The sequence below is a fragment of the Borostomias antarcticus genome (genome assembly GCF_949987555.1).
Source record: "Borostomias antarcticus genome assembly, chromosome: 5".
In the NCBI taxonomy this organism is placed as follows: Eukaryota; Metazoa; Chordata; class Actinopteri; order Stomiiformes; family Stomiidae; genus Borostomias; species Borostomias antarcticus.
Window position 1 is genome coordinate 4,666,461 of NC_140238.1, and position 24,972 is coordinate 4,691,432.

The 24,972-nt window shown below is 45.9% G+C and overlaps 5 protein-coding genes across 5 annotated transcripts in view; 2 read left to right on the top strand and 3 right to left on the bottom strand.

The window, feature by feature from the left end:
- Nucleotides 1-9: 9 nt before the first annotated feature.
- On the top strand, nt 10-2,836 carry ppie (peptidylprolyl isomerase E (cyclophilin E)). Its single transcript, XM_084439162.1, has 9 exons — nt 10-47; nt 368-466; nt 586-629; nt 768-794; nt 936-1,017; nt 1,140-1,243; nt 1,594-1,903; nt 2,204-2,346; nt 2,489-2,836. The coding sequence occupies exons 1-9, from the start codon at nt 17-19 to the stop codon at nt 2,555-2,557; spliced, it is 909 nt and encodes a 302-aa protein (XP_084295288.1). The 5' UTR covers nt 10-16; the 3' UTR covers nt 2,558-2,836.
- A 1,053-nt stretch (nt 2,837-3,889) lies between these two features.
- LOC311309209 (uncharacterized protein) lies at nt 3,890-9,896 on the top strand (the record flags this gene model as incomplete). Its single annotated transcript, XM_084438389.1, has 2 exons — nt 3,890-4,678; nt 8,982-9,896. The coding sequence occupies 2 exons, from the start codon at nt 3,890-3,892 to the stop codon at nt 9,894-9,896; spliced, it is 1,704 nt and encodes a 567-aa protein (XP_084294515.1).
- Nucleotides 9,897-12,522: 2,626 nt separating this feature from the next.
- On the bottom strand, nt 12,523-17,115 carry hmgcl (3-hydroxy-3-methylglutaryl-CoA lyase). The gene is made up of 9 exons (XM_084437852.1): nt 17,005-17,115; nt 16,556-16,639; nt 16,194-16,301; nt 15,581-15,676; nt 15,277-15,425; nt 14,772-14,835; nt 14,465-14,653; nt 13,912-14,037; nt 12,523-13,556 (listed from the first exon to the last, which is right to left on the bottom strand). The coding sequence occupies exons 1-9, from the start codon at nt 17,101-17,103 to the stop codon at nt 13,455-13,457; spliced, it is 1,017 nt and encodes a 338-aa protein (XP_084293978.1). The 5' UTR covers nt 17,104-17,115; the 3' UTR covers nt 12,523-13,454.
- Nucleotides 17,116-19,294: 2,179 nt separating this feature from the next.
- zbtb8a (zinc finger and BTB domain containing 8A) lies at nt 19,295-22,607 on the bottom strand. Its single transcript, XM_084437890.1, has 4 exons — nt 22,519-22,607; nt 20,470-21,350; nt 20,118-20,287; nt 19,295-19,753 (listed from the first exon to the last, which is right to left on the bottom strand). The coding sequence occupies exons 1-4, from the start codon at nt 22,581-22,583 to the stop codon at nt 19,436-19,438; spliced, it is 1,434 nt and encodes a 477-aa protein (XP_084294016.1). The 5' UTR covers nt 22,584-22,607; the 3' UTR covers nt 19,295-19,435.
- Nucleotides 22,608-23,280: 673 nt separating this feature from the next.
- The window catches only part of gale (UDP-galactose-4-epimerase), a 5,185-nt gene continuing 3,493 nt past the window's right edge, over nt 23,281-24,972 (bottom strand). Inside the window, exons 7-11 of the mRNA XM_084437744.1 lie at nt 24,915-24,972; nt 24,715-24,800; nt 24,522-24,599; nt 24,131-24,245; nt 23,281-23,450 (exon numbers count right to left, since the gene is read on the bottom strand). The exon at nt 24,915-24,972 is cut by the window's right edge and continues 9 nt beyond it. Of these exons, the coding sequence (XP_084293870.1) occupies nt 23,386-23,450; nt 24,131-24,245; nt 24,522-24,599; nt 24,715-24,800; nt 24,915-24,972 (402 nt within the window). The 3' untranslated portion in view covers nt 23,281-23,385. The remainder of the gene's footprint in view (nt 23,451-24,130; nt 24,246-24,521; nt 24,600-24,714; nt 24,801-24,914) is intronic.

Below are 24,972 nucleotides of genomic sequence, written 5' to 3' on the forward strand. Positions count from 1 at the left end.
AAAGTTTAAATCCAAGATGGCGGCGACCAAACGAGTGCTATATATTGGTGAGCAAAGCGATACAAAACTTACGATATAAGGATTTTATTGTTGTATAGTATCGTGGAATATACCACTATTACATAAAATAGACACGTTACGTATAGTGAATGAAGCAGTAAGTCAATTGGCAGACTAGATTATTGATAAAGAGGCAAATGTGACGAGCATTGTAATTGTGCTTCGCCGCGGAGGTTGTCTTAACTCATTGAATGAGTTGTATAAGTGAATACTGAGTTTGGGGAATCGCACTTTCTTCGCTGATCATTATGTTGTGATATAATTACTCAAAGAGATTGCTCATAAATGATGTGTATTGCTTTCATAGGTGGTTTGACAGAAGAGGTCGACGAAAAGGTGCTGCACGCGGCCTTCATTCCTTTCGGTGATATCACAGACATCCAGATTCCTCTAGACTATGAAACAGGTGCTTTATGGCAATCTAACCTTTGTGATACAGCTTGAGACCCTGTACAGTCAGCCCTATGCCATTAGTCCAGATAGAAGACGCTCTAATTGTTTCTAATCTGATTATTTATTTTACAGAAAAGCACAGAGGGTTTGCCTTTATTGAATTTGAATTGGCAGAAGTAAGTACATACAGTTAATAAGAATAATTATTTTAAAAGTATGTATCAATTGAAAAGGTGAAGCATATGTCGCCACCTGGTGGACCATTACTGTGTGTTGGTCAGATAGTGACGTTTTGCTGTCCCCATCTTCCTCAGGATGCTGCTGCTGCTATTGATAACATGGTGAGTGAAACACCATTATCTGGTTTAATACCACTGGGGTAAGATCTCTACACTTTACTAAATATAAACTAGGCTATTCACAACCCCATCGAGCTCATCGCCATATCGCTTTGCCCTTTGGTTTTCTCGTGTCGTTAACAGAATGAGTCTGAGCTTTTTGGCAGAACCATCAGGGTAAACATCGCCAAACCCATGAGGATCAAAGAAGGCTCTTCTCGTCCAGGTGACTCATTAGATGCTAGATCTAAATGGAGACTTAATGGCTCTATGACATGTTGTTGACATGTTGTTGAAGTCCATGGTTATTGGGCAGACGTTGACAGCTGCATGTTATTCCCTCCCCAGTGTGGTCAGACGATGACTGGCTAAAGAAGTTCTCAGGAAAGACCGCCGAGGACGCCGGGGCGGAGGAGGCAGCCGGGGAGACCGTCAGCACCACAGCACAGGAGGTAGTGTGTGTGTGTGTGTGTGTGTGTGTGTGTGTGTGTGTGTGTGTGTGTGTGTGTGTGTGTGTGTGTGTGTGTGTGTTTGAAAGGGTTGGGCCGGGAAAAACACACAACTTAATCTGTGGCATTACTATTATGACTCCGTACCTCCGGGGCAATGTGTGTTATTGTTCGAGTCTAACTCGGGTAATCATATGCGCATCTTACTTAGTGCTGCGTTGATTTAAAACTGTGAATATCTATCATTTATTCACTTTTTTTTGTTAGAATCTCCCAGGATATGAGTAAAATCCCATACAGAACACGCACATCCGTTATGTCCGGTTTAATTGAGATGATGTTGCCGTGTGCAGGGCGAGCCCCCGGCTAAGAAGGGCAGGGTGAACCCCCAGGTCTACATGGACATCAAGATCGGCAACAAGCCAGCGGGGAGACTGCGCTTCCTCCTCCGGGCCGACATCGTGCCCATGACGGCGGAGAACTTCCGCTGCCTGTGCACGCACGAGAAGGGCTTCGGCTTCAAGGGCAGCTGCTTCCACCGCGTCATCCCCCAGTTCATGTGCCAGGGAGGGGACTTCACCAACCACAACGGCACGGGGGGCAAGTCCATCTACGGGCGCAAGTTCGACGACGAGAACTTTGTCCTCAAGCACACTGCCCCTGGTGAGAGACGAGTGTGGGTCTGTGTTAAAAGGGCAGCGGGGGTGAATGGTGCGAGATCGGCCGGCGTCTGTCGTGGGTTTTTTTTATTCCTTGGCTTTCAACCCAGCATGAGACTTTGCTCTTGTTTTACTTGTTCTTATTGTTTTTTTTTGCTTTTTTATTGTTTGTTTTACGTTTTATTTTTAAGATTACTTATGTACAGCACTTGGTTTCAGCTGTGGTTGTTTTAAAGTGCTCTATTAATAAAGTTGAGAGTCTTGACGTCGGTCTGAACATGCCAATCCTCTGTTGTGTCCACAGGGCAGCTCTCCATGGCGAACTCTGGGGCGAACAGCAACGGCTCCCAGTTCTTCATCACCTGCGACAAGACGGACTGGCTGGACGGAAAGCATGTGGTGTTCGGCGATTTGATGGAGGGCATGGAGGTGGTCCGTGCCATGGAGGTGAGGGCAGGGAGGGGACGGTGAAGGGAAAGCTAGGAAATCAAAATGGCTGAGTTCTGCATGCTTAATTTGTCTGGTATTAAGCCGGATGAAGCCCTGTGCTAAAACACTATGAACCACGGCTCTCTCCCTGTTCTTCCAGGCTGAGGGAACAAAAGAAGGCAAGCCGAAGCAGAAAGTGATCATCTCGGACTGTGGGGAATATGTTTGAATGAGAGGACTGAAGACTGTGTGCGTCTGTGTGTGTGTGGTGAGAGATGCACTGTTGTCAATGTTAGGCAGCAGAGTGATGAAAAAAGTGTCAACACCGAAACAGAAAGTGATAATCTCGGACTGTGGGGAATGAGTTTGAATGAGAGGGCTGAAGAGTGCGTGTGCGTGCGTGTGTGTGTTTGCTGAGAGATGCGCTGAGAGTATGTCAATGTTAGGCAGCAGAGTGATAGTGTCAACATTAGCATTTTGTACTTTTGTCTAACTTTTCTTATTGCCCCACCCTCTCTGTAATGTAAATACTCCAATAAACACTTTTCTAATTAATCAAAAAAATTCTTTCAATTTTTCACTCACCTTTGTCAGGCAAAGTGTTACAGGAGCCAATGATCACTTTAGGCACACATTTAAGCAGAATTTTAATTTTACTATTTTGATTAATAACCAGTTCAGTGTTGCTACAAATGCGTTTTCGAACCTGTAAGACCTGCAAAACTGCAGTTGCTGCCTGAAGATATTGCCAGAAGGTGTAGGCCTACAGTAACTGTAGCTGACTCGTCCTCCTCACACCTGGGTGGGTGATGAGTGAACTCCACCCACTCTTCACTCCCGTCCCGTGTTGAGAAATCGTTGGGGGCGCAGTCAGTCACCGCAGCGTGTTCTTGGCCAGAGCTCTGTGAGATCTGCCGCGACGGAAAACGGTACGGCCCCTTCTTCACAAATACTAGTAAAAGTAAGTAATTCGGCTACATGATGTTTCTTTTCCAGATCACTCGTTTGTATCTTTCTATAATTTTCTCGGCAAGCTGGTGAAATGTTGCTGATACAAGTTGTATTCTCAATTTCATTGAGAACGGAGTACGATTTGAGTGTTTTGTTGTATTTTTATTTTTGAGTGTCTGTTGGTTCGTTTTAGAGTAATCGAAACGATTTTTTTTTTCTTTTTCCTTTTCTTCCCTCCCACCCAGAAATAATTACTTGCATTCTTGTGTCGCGTCAACAAACCTTTTTGTTCACAATAGAGAAGTTGAGATGCAGTTCTCTGCCTGACGCGCTTTAAGGACTTCATATAGGCTGTTTAGAGCACAGTAAACCATCATCCATCACCAGTAAACCTGCATTAAACTCGGCAAACATTAAACTACCTGTTTCATACATCCTGTAAGGCCATCTAATCTATTTGAATGCTATCAGCTTCCCCGATATGAATTGTCTGTGTCCCTTCTGTGTCTTTGCAGAAAAAGAAATGCTCCTGAGCCTTATTGCCTTGGCTTGATATCTTTTCCTCCATCTTAACATCCGTCAGAGAGGAAGACGGTGAGTCAGTCTCACCATGAACTGGGCATTCCTCCAGGGCCTCCTCAGTGGCGTGAACAAGTATTCCACGGCGTTCGGGCGCGTTTGGCTGTCCATCGTCTTCCTCTTCCGGGTGCTGGTCTTCGTCGTGGCGGCTGAGAAGGTGTGGGGCGATGAGCAGAAGGACTTCAAGTGCAACACGGCGCAGCCCGGCTGCCACAACGTCTGCTACGACCACTTCTTCCCCGTGTCGCACGTGCGCCTGTGGGCATTGCAGCTCATCTTCGTCACCTGCCCCTCACTGCTGGTGGTCATGCACGTGGCATACCGGGACGAGCGCGAGCGCAAGAACCGCCTCAAGTACGGCGAGAACTGCCGTCGCCTCTACAAAAACACGGGCAAGAAGCGCGGCGGCCTGTGGTGGACCTACGTCCTGACGCTGGTCTTCAAGATCGGCGTGGACACCACCTTCGTGTACCTGCTCTACCGCATCTACGAAGGCTACGACTTCCCCTCGCTCATCAAGTGCGAGCAGAAGCCCTGCCCCAACAAGGTGGACTGCTTCATCGCCCGGCCCACGGAGAAGCGCATCTTCACCATCTTCATGGTGGCCACCAGCCTGGCCTGCATACTGCTCTCCTTCTTCGAGATCCTCTACCTGGTGGGCAAGCGCTGCCGCGAGTGCCTCACCTCCATCCAGAGCTCGCGCCAGGTGGCCTTGGCCGCTACCTCGCTAGTCGGTGTCCAGAACGGGAAACTCCAAGAGTCCAACCCTCGCCGGCTGACGCGCAAGGATAGTCCAGCCCCGGCATACAGCAGCGTCGCTGTAGCCTGAGCTACAGACTGACCATTGACTCTATGAGACATTGTATGCAAAGGGGATGGACCAGTAGATAGACCTGCAGGACATGGGAAGATATCGTTCATCTCCAATGCAGAGGCCCAACATCTCCAGGGCTTCCTAGACATTAAAGACTTGTCTAGTCAGTACCTGAGTTCCAGTGGGAGAACCTTAAAGTCTTGAACAATAACAACGTTGTTGTGGATTTTCTCAATAATGCTAGCCAAACACTGTACTGTGTCTAAATGGAACATGCAAACAGTTGACCATTACTGCAAAAGTAGTTTTGGGGCTGGGAATGTAGTGTTTACAGATGAATGTGGCATGAAAACAAGAGAATGTGTTGACGATGTACCCATCTGTATGATTCATCCATGGTCTTGCAGGTTGATTACAGAGGAAAATCACCCTTAATGTGGAGAGGAAAGTTTCTCAAGCGCTTGGGTTTGACAAAGGAATATTTCCTCATATTTGTTCACTGCCACACCTCACACCATTGCTGTGGTTGGTCAGTGATTACTGACTTGAACCTTTTCCACATTGATACTACGCCATTGCTGTTCATAGCACTTCTACTACATCGTGTTTAAGCAAAAGCATTTGTTCTCTGGACTGAAACCAGTGACCATCCCAATGTTGTTAGACCATAAATGATGTATATAAAGGAACATTGTGCTGATAATATAACTGTTCTGTATGACGCTGTATGTGATGTTCTAAGGATCTGAGGAACAGTATACTGTGTGTATACTGTAAGTACTGTACAAAGCCAGCTGAAGAGTTTATACAGTGTCTATTTGTAAACACAGCTGTTGATATATCAGTGTGTATTACTAAGATGTGAACAGTGATGGTGTATTTCCGTATCACATTAACAGCACAGCGGTTTTGTTTTTATACAATGTTACATTAAAGCATATTGCATAAGAATTACATCAAGGGTTGTGTTTGAACTCAGAGGCCGACAAGGGAGCAAAGGATACCATATAAGACGCCAATATCAGACACAATCCCACAGTTCCATGTCACAATCGTTGCACTGGTCTCAACACGTACGTTACAATCTTCCAAAACTACAGAACTAGACAATTGACGCAGGGGGCACAATTCATAATAGCAAGAAACCTCCATTGTGTTGGTAGGCTGACGTCCATAAAGACAGAGGTGGGGTTCTCACCGACTCCCCAGTTTGATCTGCCATTAAGGGCGAGAAGATCCTCCCAGTGGAGGAATTTGACCTGTCATTCTCAGGGACAGTCTGTGACAAGGGAACTCCTCTGTTTACAGGAGGGGGAGATAAGAGACAGAGGACTATGTGTTTTAAAGGTGAAAACACACACTCACTTGCAGTTTCACATGGTGTGAAGTGAACCACATGCTTTTAGTTGTAATCAAAGACCGGTGGGAATCTTTTCATTCCTTTGAATCAGGACAAGCTGTGCAGTCGGGGGAGTGAAGTACTTTAAAAGCAGCGAGGCTGTGTGGTGTTCTTTTTCTTTCTTCCCCAGCTCTCTCCTTCATGCCAACACTCGCTTGTTTCCACTGCCCACTGGACTGTACAAACACACAGCAGAATAGTGAGAGATATTCTCCCCGGTTGTGTTCTGTTTGCGTGTGGAGACACGTAGCTTCACACAGGCTGAGTCATGGGGTGCATTCCTCCAGGTGGGCCCCAGACTGCCTAGACCAGTTCTTCATCTGGAGCCAAAAAGGAACTTTCCACCCCCTTCGCTTCCTCAAATGTGGTGCTAGGGCATATGTTATCACATTCCTAGGAGAGTAGAATTAGAATTAGAGCCAATTAGTAGAACAATGGCTAATGTCTTTTAACCGAGCAGTGAGCCAAAACCCCAGTAGCAGAAAGCAGTAGGGCAGGAGTAGCCGGATTGGTTTGGTGACGACTTCCTCTTATGGTTTTACTTTTGTGGATATATTCTTCTCAAATGGACTCAATATAATGATAGACTGGGAGTTGTGCTGTCCCAGAGTAACAATTGCAAGGCTGCATACGTTGTAATAGATACACAATGAACAGTGTTCATTGAATTTCATTGAAGCAAACTTGTATCATTCACTGTATATGTTCCAACATGAGGGTTCTTTATCTCAGAAACCTGTTCTCTCTGATTTATTAATGGCATTTGTGAGTTTTGAGTTTCCCACAAATAATCTTAAATAATCAATAATCCAGCAAGGATTTGCTTGTGAATATAGTGCACTTATAAAATTTGAATAGGAAGGCTTATCTCCCACAGGCGTAACCAAAGTTAGCTTGTAAAAGAGGGTGGTCGGGTGTGGTATCATCAACTGGATACAAGTTTATGCTCCTGTAAGCTTCAGGATGGGGTGATAAACAACTTTACAACTCTGACCTTCCTATGAGTTGATAGGTTAAGATTACTCTGGAATAAGAGAAATTTGATCCATCTAATCTATTGTTTCCTACAGCAACTTTGCTAGCGTATAGGTTAAAGAAACACAAAGGAAATGTCAGGTATCTTAGGTAACAGGTAACATGATAATTGCTTTGCCTTCCTGAAAAGCTATGTAAGGCACTTGAATTCTCTTGCTGATTTGAGTATATTGTCCCCCTTCACACACCCACAACCACACCCCTCACTGCACCCCTTCCGCCTCCACGCGCATACACCCCATAATAAAAGGTTGCCTAGCAGCAGTCACCTCTTTGAAGCTCTCCACCAGTCTGGGGTAAGAGTCAGCAGGAGAACAAAAACTCCTTTTCACCTCAGGGTGTGGTGGCTTCTTACTGTACCTTAGTAGACATCCTGCAACACGTTTCAACAGGGAGAAACTGTTTTCCTGGCGACGGGAGAGAGGAAATAAATAAACAAATGAGCCGAAACACCAAGATTGGTCCACAAAGAACAGTCTCAGATGATTAGTGACTGTTAAGAGAAAATGATCTATAACATGTTGATAGATTTCATCAAGTTATTGATCCTTTCTCTTTACAGTAGCTATGTATAAACTCATTGTTTGTAATGTGTAATGTGTGCACAGAAATATATCAAAATATAGACCATAATTCATAAGTGGATTATAGACACCATACTTTTTTTTTTTTTTCAAAGGAAACAAAAATATATACTGATTTAATTAACTTAATTCCAGTAGGAAAATGGGTAGCTTTGATAAGTAATTCATTAATTACGTATTTTATTGTGTGTCTGTCTGTCATGAAAAAGAGTTGGCTACGTATTCCAGAGGAAAACACATCTGGGTCTCAATTGTTATAGCCTACCACGTCTTCTTTAACCACACCCACAAGCACACTCCAAGACGTGTTTCTCAAGAGTGTGGCACTCTACCTGTCGAGCGGACTTATCAGACATTTTAACGAAAATAAAGACGAGCCAATAGACAACAAAGCAGTTAAAAACTACTGTTAAATACCTTTTGCTCGCTATCCGTGGTCTCAACGATGTATTGACGCACGTTTGGTAAGTTGAAAGTATCACTTGACTGCGCATGCTGGCTCCTTATTTCAGCATTTTGATGTGAGCTGTATTCTTTTATTTTTTCCTCGAAATAGTAAAATTGACTCTTTATGCGTAATGGTTATGGTTGGTTATAGTTATGCGTAAAAATAATTTTGATGGAGTCTCTAAGTACTTTACTTTATTTGATTATTTGGTCTCCCACAACTTTAGGCCTAATCTTCAGAGTATTTTGAAGAGATAGTTGTTAGTATTTTTTCTTTGGAAACGTCTCACATCTGTTGAAACAATGAAACAATTGAGCCTACAATACTTCAGAGACAAAATTATTTCAGTGGCATATAATATTTTTTCTATGGTCTGACACATACAGTGCTGCAATAGTTTGAGTCATCTGAGGATGACTGGATTGACTCTTGAGTGACTGGTGGGTTTTATAGTGATTTATCAGTAGTGAACACTTACTTGGGGAGAGAGCCCCTGGTTGTAGATGTCCAACAATATCAATCAATGAATCCTTTTTTTTATTTTTGATCACTGAACATGATTCTCAGAATAGCCCACACCCCAAATATAGCCATGTCATCGCATACATTATAATGTAGATCACAGCATCAAAATAAATGATGGTCATGATTACATTTGCACTTTTATCATTAGTTGAGCATCATATAGATTGACCGACTAGAAGGCAGCAAAACGTTTCATCATAAAGTGACTGTTATTGGTGAAGTTGCCGAAAGGGATGAAGGTAGAAATCTGATGTTTCCCTTAATAACAACCTCCACTGACCCATCCTCTCTCTCGTGTCTTCTTAGGCTGACCCATAGTTACAGGACAAGGGACATCTAAAAAAAAAAAAAGAGACCGGTCACATCCAGCCAAAGGCCATGGACTGGAAGACCTTTCAAGCCCTCCTCAGCGGGGTCAACAAGTACTCCACGGCGTTCGGCCGTCTCTGGCTGTCCGTGGTGTTCGTGTTCCGGGTGATGGTGTACGTGGTGGCGGCGGAGCGCGTGTGGGGCGACGAGCAGAAGGACTTCGACTGCAACACCAAGCAGCCCGGCTGCGCCAACGTCTGCTACGACCACTTCTTCCCCATCTCCCACATCCGCCTGTGGGCGTTGCAGCTCATCTTCGTCACCTGCCCCTCCTTCATGGTGGTCATGCACGTGGCGTACCGTGACGAACGCGAACGCAAGTACCGCGCCAAGCACGGCGAGAACACCAAGCTGTACAACAACACGGGCAAGAAGCACGGCGGCCTGTGGTGGACCTACATGCTCAGCCTCTTCGTCAAGACGGGCATCGAGGTGGCCTTCCTCTACATCCTGCACCACATCTACGACAGCTTCTACCTGCCCAGGCTGGTCAAGTGCGAGGTGTCCCCCTGCCCCAACCTGGTGGACTGCTACATCGGCCACCCCACCGAGAAGAAGGTCTTCACCTACTTCATGGTGGGCGCCTCGGCCCTCTGCATCGTCCTCAACATCTGCGAGATCATCTACCTCGTCTCCAAGCGCTTCGCCCGCATCGCGCAGAAGATGAAGAGGCAAGAGAGGGTGGTGGCCTTACAGGACGACGACTACAAGAAAAGGAACGGCTCCTCGAACAACTGCACCCTGCCCTCGTCCAGCAGACTGGACCAGAAACCTCCGCTCAATCCTAAAGCCAAGCCTGCCTTCAAGTCTGCTTGCAGGTTTACTGCCGTGCGTGCCTCAGCGCCTAACCTGTCCTCTATGTAGGACAGAGGTCCGAAACCCAGAGGTCCAGAGCCCAGAGGTCCGGAGCCCAGAACCAGCGCCGCCACAGAACCGGGCCTGGCCTCAATAGTCTACCCTGGTTGTGCATAGCCTCCAGAGAGACTGTGAGAGACAAGTGCTCCCTTAAAACTCCACATGCTCTTTTGTGGCACGGAGAAAGACTTTTAGACTTTGGAATGACGTTCAATATCCAAAGCCTGAATGAGACATGACTTAAGACGTTTACAAGTGCTAAGGCTTCATTTTACAAAGTCAGCTTCCACTGCCATGGAGCCAAAAGTACAAGCAATGCTACCATTTAATTCTCAAAAATTGAATGGGCAACCACAGCAAAACATTTGAACGTACTAAGCAAGTTTATTTCAACATTCCTTTGTGTTTCTGTCAGGGGTTGTACGTGGGAGGTGGGTGAGAGAGCAGTGAAAGGCTCATTGGGAAATATTCAGTCACTGAGCTGTCGGCAGGTATTCAGGACACGCCTGGCAGAGGTATTCTCACATTCTGCCGATGCCTTGTTGGTGTGCTAAGGCACTGGAAAAAGGAACAAGATAGATTTTCCGAACAAACAAAACACTTTGACTGACTGGATAACTCACTGTTAGTTTCTTCACTATAAGTGTACAGGTGGACAGTGTTGATGTACTGTAAGCATTTTAAACAATTAATTCTATAGAGGACAGTTGCCTGGCACTAGCTGGTGCACTGGCATGCTGGCATATCACATTCCCCCATTATTTATTTGCACAAAACCTTCCTTATCATGAAAACACGTCTTTAGCTCTGTAGTATCGTGACGTGTCAGAAGCACTTTTCAGCTCAGGAGGGAGTAGCGTAGCCCCACTGTGTACCTACACGCTCTGTTTGGACATGCTTGTACACAAAGTCCCTCGTCCAAATCCACTGTTGATCTAAAGAAGGACAAGGAATGCTGCTGTTTAATTAAATCCGTATGCAACTTTACGCTGGTCCTGGAAAGACACTGCACACAAAACTACAGAGGCCAAGCGAGGAGGACAAACAGCTGGACTCTCGATATCCTGCCATCGTCTGCAACTCAATCATTCCACTCGGCTGGAAACGTCCATTTTGTACATTATTGTTTTGCTAAAAAATGTTTAATAAATACATCAAATAAATGCATTTGATTTACATCCTGTTTACCTGTTATTGTAGCCGTAAAATGACCCATGCCTGCAAGTTTGATATGAGATCTAGTAAAATGGTAACTCTAGATTGTGGCTTCAGATCAGGGATACGGCATCAGGTGACCGTGATTGGTTAACACAGAACATCTACACCCAGGATATTAAACCACATCCACTGACGTACACGGCCACAGCCAGACTAAGGTGTCCTGTTATAAACCTGTTATACACTGATGTACAGGACCACAACCAGACTAAGGTGTTTATGTTATACACTGATGTACAGGACCACAACCAGACTAAGGTGTCTTGTTATAAACATGTTATACACTGATGTACAGGACCACAACCAGACTAAGGTGTCTTGTTATAAACATGTTATAAACATGCTGCTTCATGTAATGTGGAAAGTAAATAAAGGCTCCTTACAGTCGTTATTTGATTGGATACTGCACGTCACCTCAATGTTATCCACTGATATGCAAGTCACTGATATGTATACTGTATGGATAAAAGTATTGGGACACCTACACATTACACCTACAGCTTTTATGACATCTCATTCTAAATTCATAGGCATTAATATGGAGTTGCCTTTGCAGCTATAACAGTTTCCAATATTTTGAGAAGGCTCTCTACAAGATTTTGGAGTGTCTGTGGGATTTTTTGCCCATTCATCCAGAAGAGCATTTGTGAGGTTAGACACTGATGGATGAGAGGGCCTAGCTCTCAGTCTCCGTTCTAGTTCATCCCAAAGGTGTTGGATGGGGTTGAGGTCAGGGCTCTGTGAGGGCCAGTCAAGTTCTTCCACACCAACCTCACCCAACCATGCCTTTATGAACCTTGCTTTGTAGCACAGTCATGCTGAAACAAAGGAAAAAAAGGGCCTTCCGCAAACTGTTCCCATTCTTGGAACCAACCAGTTCAGGAGATAAGCGTCAACTGCCATTGAAATTTCCTCATAATGATGGTGACAGATTTCTGTTGTTTAAACGATGTCTCTTTGTTTCAACTCTCAAAAAAACTCAAAAAGGATCTTGCGCGAAGTGTTAGCATGTTAAAGGAATTTCAGTCCGTCTGGTCAGACTCGACAGTCAGGTTTGTCAAAGGTGTGGATGGCAAACAATATTGGTTCGTTTTTAACCACTTTACAGTAAAAGTGCAATGCACTCACTCAGAGTACACCTCCCACCAGTTTAGGTACATCACTAAACCTTTCTCTCACAGGTTGTATTGGATGACGAGGTGGCAGAGTGGCTCCTTCTCATGTTGTATAATAGTAAACTAAATATATATATAATCCCCTATTGATCTCTTAAATCACATACAGTGCTGCATTATTGAATGGATGGTTTAGGCTCTACTTTAGATGTGAGACCATGCAGCTTGGAGGAAGTATCAGACTTGTTTGAAAACAACAAAAAACTCACCACATTCATAAAATTGTTGTTTACTTTCAAAATACAGCAGTAACACTTCTTCATATTTGGGAGATAATTTCTAATAGCATTGATTTTTAAAGTGCAACCTTTGACAATAAATATTTAACAGTATTCACAATAAGACACCGCAGAACCAAGAATTTCACACTAAATAAAAAAAAAAAGTATTACATGAAAATGTCATTGAGACTAGAAAAGTGAGTTTCTAGAAAATACATTAAAATGGGAGCAGTTCTTCAAGGATGAGTTATGGAAACAACAGACACCCTCTTCCCCATGATAAGATAATCAACTTGATAGCCTATGTCCCTACATAGAGAACAATTGGCACGACACATTATGTGTTTTGATCCCAACTGAATTACACTGGCTTCATCTATCCTTTCAATAAAAGACAAGGCGGGTCATAAACCCAAAACGGTCAATCATACCAAGGTCCCAATGTACGATCCCACATCCTCACTTGTGACCATGGTAACTCATTTGACCATTTACCCAGATTGCGAAACACGGCAGTCACCCTGCTCTGTATCAAGTGTCTGAAAAGAAGTTGCAATGCCATTGAATGTACAGGGTGGATGACACAGTCCAATCCAGAATAATAATAATAATAATAATAATAATCCACAATGTGAACTGAGAGGGGCCAGTGTGCAATGACACACCAGGGGGAGAGGACAAGGCACCTTTACTGAGCAAGGCTTAAATCTGACGCTTATTCCAATTCCTCACCCATTTTCATTATAAGCGGCATGCCTTAAATTAAAGTTTTTTTTTTTTTTTTTAACAACAGCAGGTAAATCACAGTTTAATATAATTTCCAAAGTGGAGGCGTAGTGGCCATGGTGTTCTTTGCCCTTTCTTGAGTCTGAATGCTGATCTTGTCCAGTTACCAGTAAGGTACTGTACTGTAGGTACCAGTTAGGAAGGGCAGGAGACCCCAGAGTTGACCCTCAGAGTTTGCAGGTGGCCTGGGCCACTTTGGAGCTGGTCTTCCTGTTCAGGGAACGACAGATGAAAGCCCCTGCATCCATCAGCTTTTGAAGGTCCACTCCCTGGGATGGAGAGAAGGAGAGAGGGAGTGAGATGGAGAGAGAGGGAGTGAGATGGAGAGAGATGGAGAGAGAGGGAGAGAGGGCAGGGAGGAAACAAGGACCAGAAACAAGGAACATTCTGAATGTGCACTGACCAGCGAAAATGAGAAACACTACTCCTGAAGACTAAGGCTGAAATAGTGCAGTCCTACTAAGCAGACGACAAAGACGCTTTCGTGCCGAAAAACAGAAGTAACTTTAAAAAAAAATAATCTGAGGGTAGCCCACAGGGGGGAAGTGAGAGAGACAGGAGGCCAGACAAAGAACAACAGAGAGAGAGAGAGAGAGAGAGAGAGAGAGAGGAGGGTGGACTCACCGTGTCAATGCCTAGTCCATGCAGCATGTAGACTACATCCTCTGTCGCCACGTTCCCAGACGCCCCCTGTGCGTAAGGACACCCGCCCAGGCCGGCCACTGAGGAGTCCACCACACTGATGCCCATCTGGACGGGACAGGGTTCAAATACTTTACTAACACCTGTATCAGTCGCGTATACTGTAACATAGTACACTTGGAGAAGTAGCTCACCCAGCAAGCACGGACGGACCCGGATGGAATCTGGACGAGCCCGATTGTGGCCAACTCAAGTCATATTGTGACATATTGTCAGATATATTGTCAGATCTGGCCCAGAATATCGCCCTATTTCAACTAACATGAACGTCACAAAGACGTTGTCACAACGTCATGATGAGGTCATTTTGCTTGCTGGGCAGACACTTCAATCAAAGCTTCTTTTAAAAGATTCAAGATTATAGATCCAATACATTACATGTATATGCTTTACACATACTAGGAATTTGACTAGAGTTGATCTCTTTCATCGATGCTCCGGTACGTACAGTAAGCCCATGTGTTCCAGCACTCACCTGAAGGGCGATGAGGATGTTGGCCAAGGCCTGTCCGTAGGTGTCGTGGCAGTGTACCGCCAGGGCGTCGACCGGCACCTCCCTGCTCACCGCCTCCAGCATCTCAGTCATGCCACCTGGGGTGCCCACGCCAATGGTGTCGCCCAGGGAGATCTCATAGCAGCCCATGGAGTAGAGACGCTTGGCGACCTGAAACAGAGAGAGACACACGGGGGTCAGTGAGGAGGAGACATCCTCAACCGGAATGAAATACTCTACCTTCAACAATAAAACAGACCGGCAACGTTGGTGTGAGAGAATGAATCACCTGTGCCACTTTCTCTGGCGCCACCTTGCCTTCGTACGGGCATCCCAGCACACACGACACATACCTGTTAGGAACAAGGAACGCTGGTAAAGGACACGACCGAAATTCAACATTTCTCCTCCCTCTGTTCCTGCTTGTTAAGCATGTTACCAACAAGGATCGGTATGGGGGGACACCGAGGGTGAGTGAGAAGAGAGTAGCCAGGAGAATGAGGCTGGCTGGTCAGTGCCAGACACCAGGGGCTTCCAGCCAGCAGACTGGTGCAGTGGGAGCCGACACACGGGCATCGATCACAAGGGCGTCCCACACTAACAAACAGGGGCGTACTTAAGAAGGACGCAGGAGCAGAAAGTACCAGCGAGCTAGCCTAATGTATGGAAGATAGGGATGACTTGATACGGCTATGGAGTGCTCGTCCGAGGACGCCCTATAGAGAGACAGACAGAGAGAGTTCCTGCCAAGTCTCCGTAGCCCTCCTCCCCATGCCCAGCCCGCCGGTACGTACCCTCTCACCGGCACGCCGGCCTCTTTGGCCGCCTTGGTGACCTCCTCGAACCGCTGCAGACTCTCCTCCACCGAACAGTTGATGTTCTTCTTACTGAACAGCTCTGACGCGGCGCCAAATATGGCCACCTCCGTCGCGCCCGCCTTCACCTGAACCAGCGGATGAGGGGATGACGTCATAATGCCTGGGGAATTCTCAGGAAATACTTGTTCCTGGGAGCTGCTCAAAGGCCTGGTTTGACCCTGTAGACATGCTACTGAACATGAACATGCTGAACTGAACATGCTGGTGCTCAGGTACTCACAGCAGCCTGGAAGCCCTTGAGGTTGGGGGTCAGTACAGGGTAGGACACACCAGGCTTCCTGTGGATCCCCCTCATCACCTCCACCTGGTCTGCCATCTGACAGAGATAAGAGGTAGGCCTTCTGAATGACACATTCTATCAACGTTAAACAATACACTGTAGGTGTGGTGCGTCTGAGATGGGAGGGTGTGTTTTTTTGGGGGGGGGGTTTGGTTTTGGTTTATTCATACATCGTCATCATGGAGCATACTTTATGTACATGGATGTATGAAAGGGTCACCCCAAGGAAGCTATTTAAAGCTTTTAGTAGGGGGCCCAGTCTCCCACAAACACAGTGGCAAATGGTCAACAGCACTGTACAACAACATATATAACAAACACATAACAAACACTTAACAGACATATAACAGACAATAGAGACAATGCCAGTATTACATTAGGTTTCAACATTAGTATAAATGAATGAAATAAATAATAAGAATAACATTGGAGTACAGGATGATATAAATTCTTGATATAATCAGTGGATAGAAGTTGATAGAAGTTGTATTTTCAGTTTTTTCTTAAAGATGGAGATAGAGAGTGTTTTCAGTTTGCTTTCCGAGCCACGCACCTGCGGAACCCATTTCGGTGAGACGAAGCTTGTGGCTTCAATGACAGAGAGTCCCGAATCGGACAGCATGTCGATGAGGTGAATCTTTACTTCAGCAGGTACAATGGTCTGGTCAAAGAGAAACATCACGGTGACCTTTGTCTCATGACACATTTCCTTAGAACTGTACAACATCACCAAGAGTTTGTGGAACACAGCCCTGCCCAATCGGATAGTCTGTGAAAGACTGTGGAACTACTAAACTGCTGTGGAACTGCTAAATGCAATGTCAACAAATTCATGTGATTAGGTGAACTACTCCACTGGTGTAAACTAGTATTAACTGCATTAGGCCAAGCCGAGTCTTTTATTTTGAAGATTACCTTCTCATTCTGGAGACCATCCCTGGGTCCGACCTCCACTATCTTTACTTTCACGGGGAGAGCCTTCCTTGCAGACACCCCAACCTACCAAAGAGGGATCGGATGAGATACACACACACACACACACACACACACACACACACACACACACACACACACACACACACACACACACACACACACACACACACACACACACACACACACACACACACACACACACACACACACGAAAACGGACCTCACCATGTTGGCACCCCAGCCTGTTAGACACTCGACATTTTCTGAAACCACTACCTTGACAAACCCACTACTAGCTAGCTCGCTAACCAACGTTAGCTTTTTTAGCTAGCCATAAAACTGGCAGTTGTTGGCAGGACGCTGATTCGCAAACCATGTCTAAACTGTAAAACATGGAAGGTAGAGAAGCACGTTGCACGTGGACTCACTGATTTCGCCACCGCTGCCGAAGAACTGAGAGCCAAGCATTGATGACCCATTCTAGAAGTAAAAACACCCCTATTCACAATTCTCATGACGACCGCCATGTTGATCCTGCTCAAACGGTGACGTAAAGTCCTTCGCTTGGGGACGGGCTCTCTAAATTAAGACAAAGAGTATGGAATGCCAAGAGGAGACACTCCATTCATTCTGCTATGGAACCAAAACGCCCAGGGGCTGAGCCGGGCCGCCGCCATTTTGGACTGTCAAGCTGATTGCACAGCCTGTGCTGCACTGTTAGCTGCCAATGTCATACACTCACTTTTTCACGTTGACACTTGCATTCACTAAATAATAAAGAATCAGGAATTCCCACCATTACCACCTCACTCCTTTTTTTTATCTTCATGATACAATTAAATTAAATTTGCACAAATACACATTAGTCATTCTATATAGACTGATATAGCTACATCCACACAGGTTTACAAAAGGTATAACTTGACACAAGGTTTTCAATTTTTTCCCAGAATTTATTTTCATGTTCATACTGTACACATTACAAGCTATAACTTTGCTAGACAAGCCATCTTCAGTAATACCAAGGAGCTGTGTCTGGGAGGTACTGTAGGATGGGACCTGCCTTCAAGCCTGCTATCATGAGGGGGCAGGAAGTGGAACAGGCCACTCACTTTAATACCTGGTAACAATTATTCTCCTCTCTCTCTCCTCAACAAAGCTATTATATTTGTTTTACTGATGACTTATTTTGAGAAATGTCCTGTTTTTCTTCTGGTTTGGCTGAGAGATACGGCGGTTTTCCTCTCGCATGATGTGATGGATTCTGATGCGTAACAATAACTTGACCATGTAGATGACTTCCTCTAACACACCACTCTGTTGCACTCACTCAGAACCTTCAAACTACTCGAGAGTTTAACATGTTTTTGAATGATTTTTCAAGATGCCCATCCACATCCATTGTATGACCAAAACGATGGTAGAGCAATTATCAACTTTCTCGGAAATGCTAGCTTTGTCAACGTTTTGATCTGAACCATTGTATATGATCATAAGTAACCTTAAAACAGGGCTAAACATGCATTTTCCCTTTACTACTCCTTTAAGTCATAATTGTCAAGACATGCCGCTCCTCTCATCTGATATCCTGGATAGCTGGTCCTGGATCAGCTGAGCACTCTCCCTGACCACCCAGATTCACACTCTCAGGTTTACTTGGGCCAGAGATAGAATAGTCCATTGGCTCTTCTTGATGGGTAAAACACATTAAGTAACTCATTGTAATGCATATATAGTGTATGGTGTAAAAAGAAATCTGAATAAGTTCTCCATCAAAGTACCCTAAAAGTACAGCGGTACCAAAGATACCTTAACATGAACGCCCAGGTTGTCAGTATCTGGGTCTATTGGCTCCTCCACCTGATCACCGGCAGCTCCACCATCAGAAGTCTCCCTAGCATAGCTGTGCTTGTCCCTGACCATCTCAGTGTTGATGAGGACCTGGTTACGCTCCTGGCTTGTTTACAGGTGCTGATATCGGTGGCGTCATCACACTCTGCAGGTTCAGCACACTCTGTGGAAGGACAATCTATTACCACCACAGTGTACAATGCTATTCTTTCTCATATGACTTACTTAGTTCAGCACCTGACTTATTCAGATTATGCACTGCTCTGTAGTCTTCATGTTGACCTGATTGGATGAATTCGGTTGCAGATGACAGTCCATAATGGCAGAAATGCTACATGAGCACCCCCTTCCGGCGGGTGCCTAAATTCACCTACGTGTGCCCTCTTGGCATTCCATTCTTTGACTAAGATTGTGCAATACTGCCGCCTATTGACCTGTGGTGCACTGACTTGAAAATAAATATTGATTGTGTCCCTCATCCCCACTGACAAGAGTAAAGGATACCTGAAAAATCCATATCTGGTGGTGCTAGCATATAAAAATATCTTTATTGTGTGGAAAGAAGTAGAAAAGGCAATAAATAATTAACTTGGCATAATGCTTCATAATTCGTTTTCGTTCGACAAATCCCATCCATTGCTGTGTCATTGATATCACCAGTGACAAAATCAGTTCAAACTTGAATGTTGTGAACACACACACATACATACATAAATATATATATATATATATGCACAAAAATTTGCAAAAGGAAATATAATGTTATGCATTACGACAACAAACAAGCATGTTCCTCATTGTATAAAACTGAGGAAAAAACAAGCTTTGAAAAGTGCTGTAAAAGCAAACATTCTTAGGGTGGATAACCTGGATAAAACAAGGAATTATCTTTGAATTCAATCATTCCAAATAAGAAGCCATTTAGATATTTACATAGATTGTAAATGTACACTCACACACACGGACGCAGACACACACACACGCACACACACACAAACACACACAATTTCACTGCAGCTCCTCATCGCTGTCATCCACTTCCTGGATGATGAGGTCGGCGCCCGAGTCCTCTGCCAGATCGTCGTCATCGGTAACCAGCCAGGACCTCTGGGTCTCCCCCTCCTCCTCTCCGTCCACGCCCAGGAGCAGAGCCGGCTCCTCATTGGTCCCGTCCAGGCTGTCCATCGGCAGGTCGTCGCAGCCGGTCTCCTGGACGCACTCGGTGCACATGCGGTAGCGTCGCGTGCCCTCGCACACCACATGACCAGTGTCCTCCGTCACCTGACACTTGCACTTCCTGCAAACCAGCTTCCGAGCCTGATGGATCTACAGAACCGCAGAGAGAATATCACCTTAACCAGTGCACAAATCAAGATCACAAACAGGCCAGGAGAACGTAGCGCATGTGTGTGTGTGTTGATGTGAACTCGTCAGTGTTGAACTTGTCAACAATGTAAAATGAGGGACACCTCAGTGCTTTAAGAGTATAAATAAAGGTTTGAATGAACGAACAAACAAACAAACAAACAAACAAACAAACAAAAAAAACAAACGAACAAACGAACTAACTAACTAACTAACTATCTAACTATCTAACTATCTAACTATCTAACTATCTAACTAACGAACGAACGTGCGTGTCTATGTCAGCATGTTCCCGGTGTGTGTATTAATCCCGGGTGAGACCCACCGTTTCGAAGTGGCTGCGAAGGTGCTCCAGGCGGGTGAAGCGCTTGTTGCAGGCCTGGCAGGGGTACGGCCGCTCCCCCGTGTGACAGCGCAGGTGCCTCTTCAGGTCGGCCTTCCTCTTCACCGTGTGGGCGCAGAAGGGGCACTTGAAGCGCATGGAGGGGTTCGGGTCTGTGGGCGGAGAGAAAAGTGTTTTACCCTAACTAGCCCGATTCAAATCATCTATGGGGTTGTGAATCACATGACACTTCTAGAGAGACCGAATGTCTTGGTCATTATTATATTCTGTGACCTATTTCAAATCCGCATTACCTTACATCGTGCCATTAGTGCTGGCTTTTTTTTGGACTCACCTTTGTTGAAGAGTCCAACGACACCCACGATGGTGGGCAGCGTGGCGTACAGCTCCTCCGCCTTCTCGGCCTTCTGCGAGCGCGCGTCCTCCACCTCCTGGGCGTCCTGGGTGGAGGAGCGTCTGCCGTAGGCCTTCCTCTTGGCCGGCGTCCTCCGCCGGCGCCCGGCCACGGGCAGGGTGAACAGGGGGTCGTCCGGATCGTGCAGCACGACGTCTACGTCACTGCTCGGCTGCTGGCTGGGCTTCGTCCGAGGCGGGGGGCTTCCGGGGTCCTGCTTCAGGGCCGGGGGCTCCAGGTCTGGGTCCTTCACCAGGAAGCCTCCCTGGGACCTGGAGCTGTCGTGGGTCCAGAGGGCCGGCGGGGGGCTGACCGAGCACGCCGCCTGCTGCTCGATGGCGTCCTCCCCGGCCACGCGGGGGAAGCTGGTGGCCTCCGACAGGCTGAGGTAGTGGATGTCCTCGTCCTTGACGCTGATCTCCAGAGACGACTTGATGAAGTCCTTACAGTAGCCGATGACGTTGTTCATCTGCAGGTAGCTGGCGGCGGACATCACCTCGATGACGTTGTGGCCGGAGAGGTCCAGGTGGCCGGAGTAGATAAAGTCCAGGATGACGGTGAAGGTGTCGGGGCTGAAAACGTCAAAGGAGGCGCTGACGGGATCCTCCGCGACGTTGGCGTCGGAGCCCTGGGAGAGGAGCATGCGGAAGTAGCCGCTGCTGGCGAACAGGACGTTGCGGTGGGCCCTGAAGAGCTGGCCCTCCACCAGGACGCTGCAGTCGCAGAAGAGCTTCTGGCGCCGCTGCTCGTCCAGCTGCCTCAGCAGACAGCTCTGGTGGTCGGAGGTGATGTCTGTGTTGTTGAACCATCTCTGGGTCAGTCTGAACCACACAACATGGGCATAGGACGTTTCATTATAGCACATATGGGAGCCCTAATGGACATAAAGAGTATTTGCATAAGTGACTAAGGGGGAAGAAATATTATTTATTTGTTTATTTGGATCCCCATATGTAGGCCTAGTTTACTGCTTATTTTCCGTTCATACGCCGAAAAAAGTCCACCGTCGACTGCCTTTTGTTTTCACGGTGTAGGAAAGGTCAAATCCGAAGAATCCGAGAATCTGCCCACAAGCCCGCATGCTGCACCGTGAGTGGTTGTAACAGCTGTCAGTCAAGATTTTTCCCCCGAAAGGGCTACACCCGACTAGGTGAAGCATCGGGTAACGAAACCCATACACGTCAAGGAGAAAAACTGAAGCATTTAAAAACACGAAAAAATAGCCAAATTACAGGCTGTAATAAAAGAACATAAGTAGCCTAAATAAAATGCTCTCTAAGACAGATGGGACTAAATGTGCCATTAAAAGCCTATTATTCTAAATAGTCTACAACAACCACGACCATCCTTATTATTGTAATCAATAATTATCTTAGCCTACATTTTATGAATTAGGCTATTCGTATTTCGGTTTTAATAGACGGATGGGCTCGGCATAGCCTGGAAGTGCTGCAGTGCCCGATGTAGGCTACAGTAGGCTGTGTTACAATAACGCCCGTTTAGAGTCGATGGTGCATAAAAACACACAGCAAGCGTCGAGAAAAAGATTTACATGGAATAATTCTACAGCATTCATGAATTCAGGTCTTCTATTAGCGTCTGATGGACCCAAAGAAAAACGGGTAGCTGCCCGCGAGCGCAGCCCTGTGAGCCCTGGAGAGACGCCCACTTAACCAACACTCCGCACAATAGACCGAAAATTGGTACAGCATGAAATATCCCAGGCAATAAGGAAAAACACACATTCGCAAACATGGCCGAATCATTTTAAATACGACCCACTCCCTCTACACCCGATTTTTCCAAAATGTATGACCCTTAATTCCAGAGCTCCGGAGCAAAATAGGAAGCGGGGAGAGAAACTGCCTCCTGCGGAACCCAGCGTCTCTCTCAGGCATGCGATATCTGCAAGACCCGCTTACGCCCTAACATACCCGCTTCCATGGTTTCTGGCGATGCTTTACCTACCAATAACCTGTCAATACTCACTGGTGACCTGATTCGCCCGGTGCCCGATAAATTCTATTCGGTCCCATGTCTGTCACCATTTCCATTTTATATGTTGGCAATTTTACTCCTTTTTCTGGTTCAGGGTACACATTCGTTCACTTCCTGCTCAGCCCTAAAGACCGAAACCCGTTTGTTAGACCAAAAAAACGGCTGTGCTGACGTGGGTGTTTAGCAAGAGCGCCCGAGGGCCAAGAAGTCATTTAAAGCCCTAGTGCCCTCTTTTCCTCAAACTGGAAACATATTTAGTTTTGCTTTGTAAATTAACAATGTTGGCGCCCCAATAAACACAGCAATTAAGGATAAACTGTAATATCAACAGAGTTAACAGTGAACTCGCTTGGTGCACACCTCACAGCGCAGGCCTATTCCATACAGGATCTACAATGAAAGGTCTAAAAGCCCTTCAACACACACATGCCTGCAAGCATATACGCTCTCTCTCCCTCTCTCTCCCTCACACACACACACACACACACGCACACACACACACACACGCACACACACACACACACACACACACACACACACTTCAATAATTTTTCAAATACATTTATTTTCTCATTAATATGATTCATGGTCATGACACCATATAACGGTCATGTCTATGACCATAATATATAAAAAATACAAGACAAACAGAAATAGGGAATATTAATCTGTCGAAAATCAAGTAATCTGAGAATAGATCTGGCTAGAGTCAAATTCTCATAAACAGAAACAAAATGGCATACATTCCTTTTGAGGTCTTCCTTGAGGTCTATAAATCTATGAATGTGATTTAATATGAAAACGAGGAATGCCATGGTTTGCTTTGGCCCAGGTTACTAGGGGGAGAAGATGGTGACATCATGAGGTCATGCCATTGATGAATCCAGAAGGGTTCTTGGACTGCCAGCGCCAGAGGTCCTCACCTTTAGAAACACAGCAAGAGACGCTGTTATTCAGATGTGCAGAAATGAGACCACTTCCTATTAGACCAAGCTTTTGGTGAATAGGTTTTTTAGTACCGCCACAATGAAATGAACTGATGATGATATTGAAAAGCGAGCCCTTCCTCGGTCAAACAACTGATGTTGATGAAAACCTGGTGTGATGAAAACCTGGTCTGATGAAAACCTAGTCTGACTCACAGGATGTCGGTTTTTGGGATAAACCCCTCATTGGCGCCGCTCAATCGGTGACCAGGGGGGTATTTCAGAAAGCTGGCTAACTGAGTAATCCTGACTGTTGAAATGAGTAAAACCTGTAAACTCTTCAAATCTGGAAGATGGACTGAAGTAAAAAAAAACAACAGCTTTCCGGGTTTTAACTTTGTGCAGAACTCAGGTTTACTCAGCCGGCTTTGTGAAATACCCCCCAGATTCAATCCCCCGACACTATTTTGCAAGAGCACGGTTGGAAAAAAAACAAGCTCAGCGCTGCCTAAGACGATTGTGATTGGTTTAAAGCCACATCGCCGCCCCCCATGCCCCCCCATCACAGAATGATAATGGGTTGCAGACAGACCTCTCTCCGACGCTGGCACAGCACAAAATGAAAACCACATGTGAAGTTCCCTCTGTGACATTACAACACTTGTGATTGTCCTCACACATTCTCTCCAGACCAAAGTCGGCTTTCCAGCCCAGCTCCGTCTCAGCCAGACGAGGGTCCGCGTAGCAGGCCGCTACATCTCCCCCTCTCCGGGGGGCGATCTGGTAGGTGATCTATGGAGAGGACAACTGGTGTCAGTAAAACACCCCCATTTAGAAAGTGGTTTCGCCCATCATCAGCAGTGATGTTCTAAGGAGTCCTCTACACACATGATTCTGTTCCTACATGAATTAAAGAACCCTAAATCGACAGGGCTCTACTTAGAACGATGATTGATTCAGAACAACCTCAGAACCTTTCCTTCACCCTCACCATACCCCAGATTCTAACTACGCGGCTCATTTCTGATGGGTGTCTTTCATGGCCTCCCGGTCATCACCGTCACTCACCTGTCTCCCTGAGGCCTTCTCCATAGCCTTGACCATCTGGAGCACCGAGTAGCCCGTTCCTGTGCCCAGGTTGTACACCTACCCACAGACAAGCAGAGAGGAAACGTTACGGTCTGGAGAAAGTATGGGCGCTGAGCGACCCAGCACACGCAGAAGACATGGACAACCACAAGGGTTTGCTCAGGCTGCGTACCTTGCATCCACAGCTGTCCTTCAGTTTCTTGAGGGCAGCTATGTGTCCTTTGGCCAAATCCACCACATGGATGTAATCTCTCACCCCTAGGAAGAGAGGCCGGGAATTATATATAATATCATTTCACACGCACCAAAAAAAAAAATGTTTATATACTCCTTCGCCATTCATTCAACTCCTCAACTCCTGTCTCCTAATACCTGTTCCATCCACAGTGTTGTAGTCGTTCCCAAACACATTGAGGTGTTTTCTCCTCCC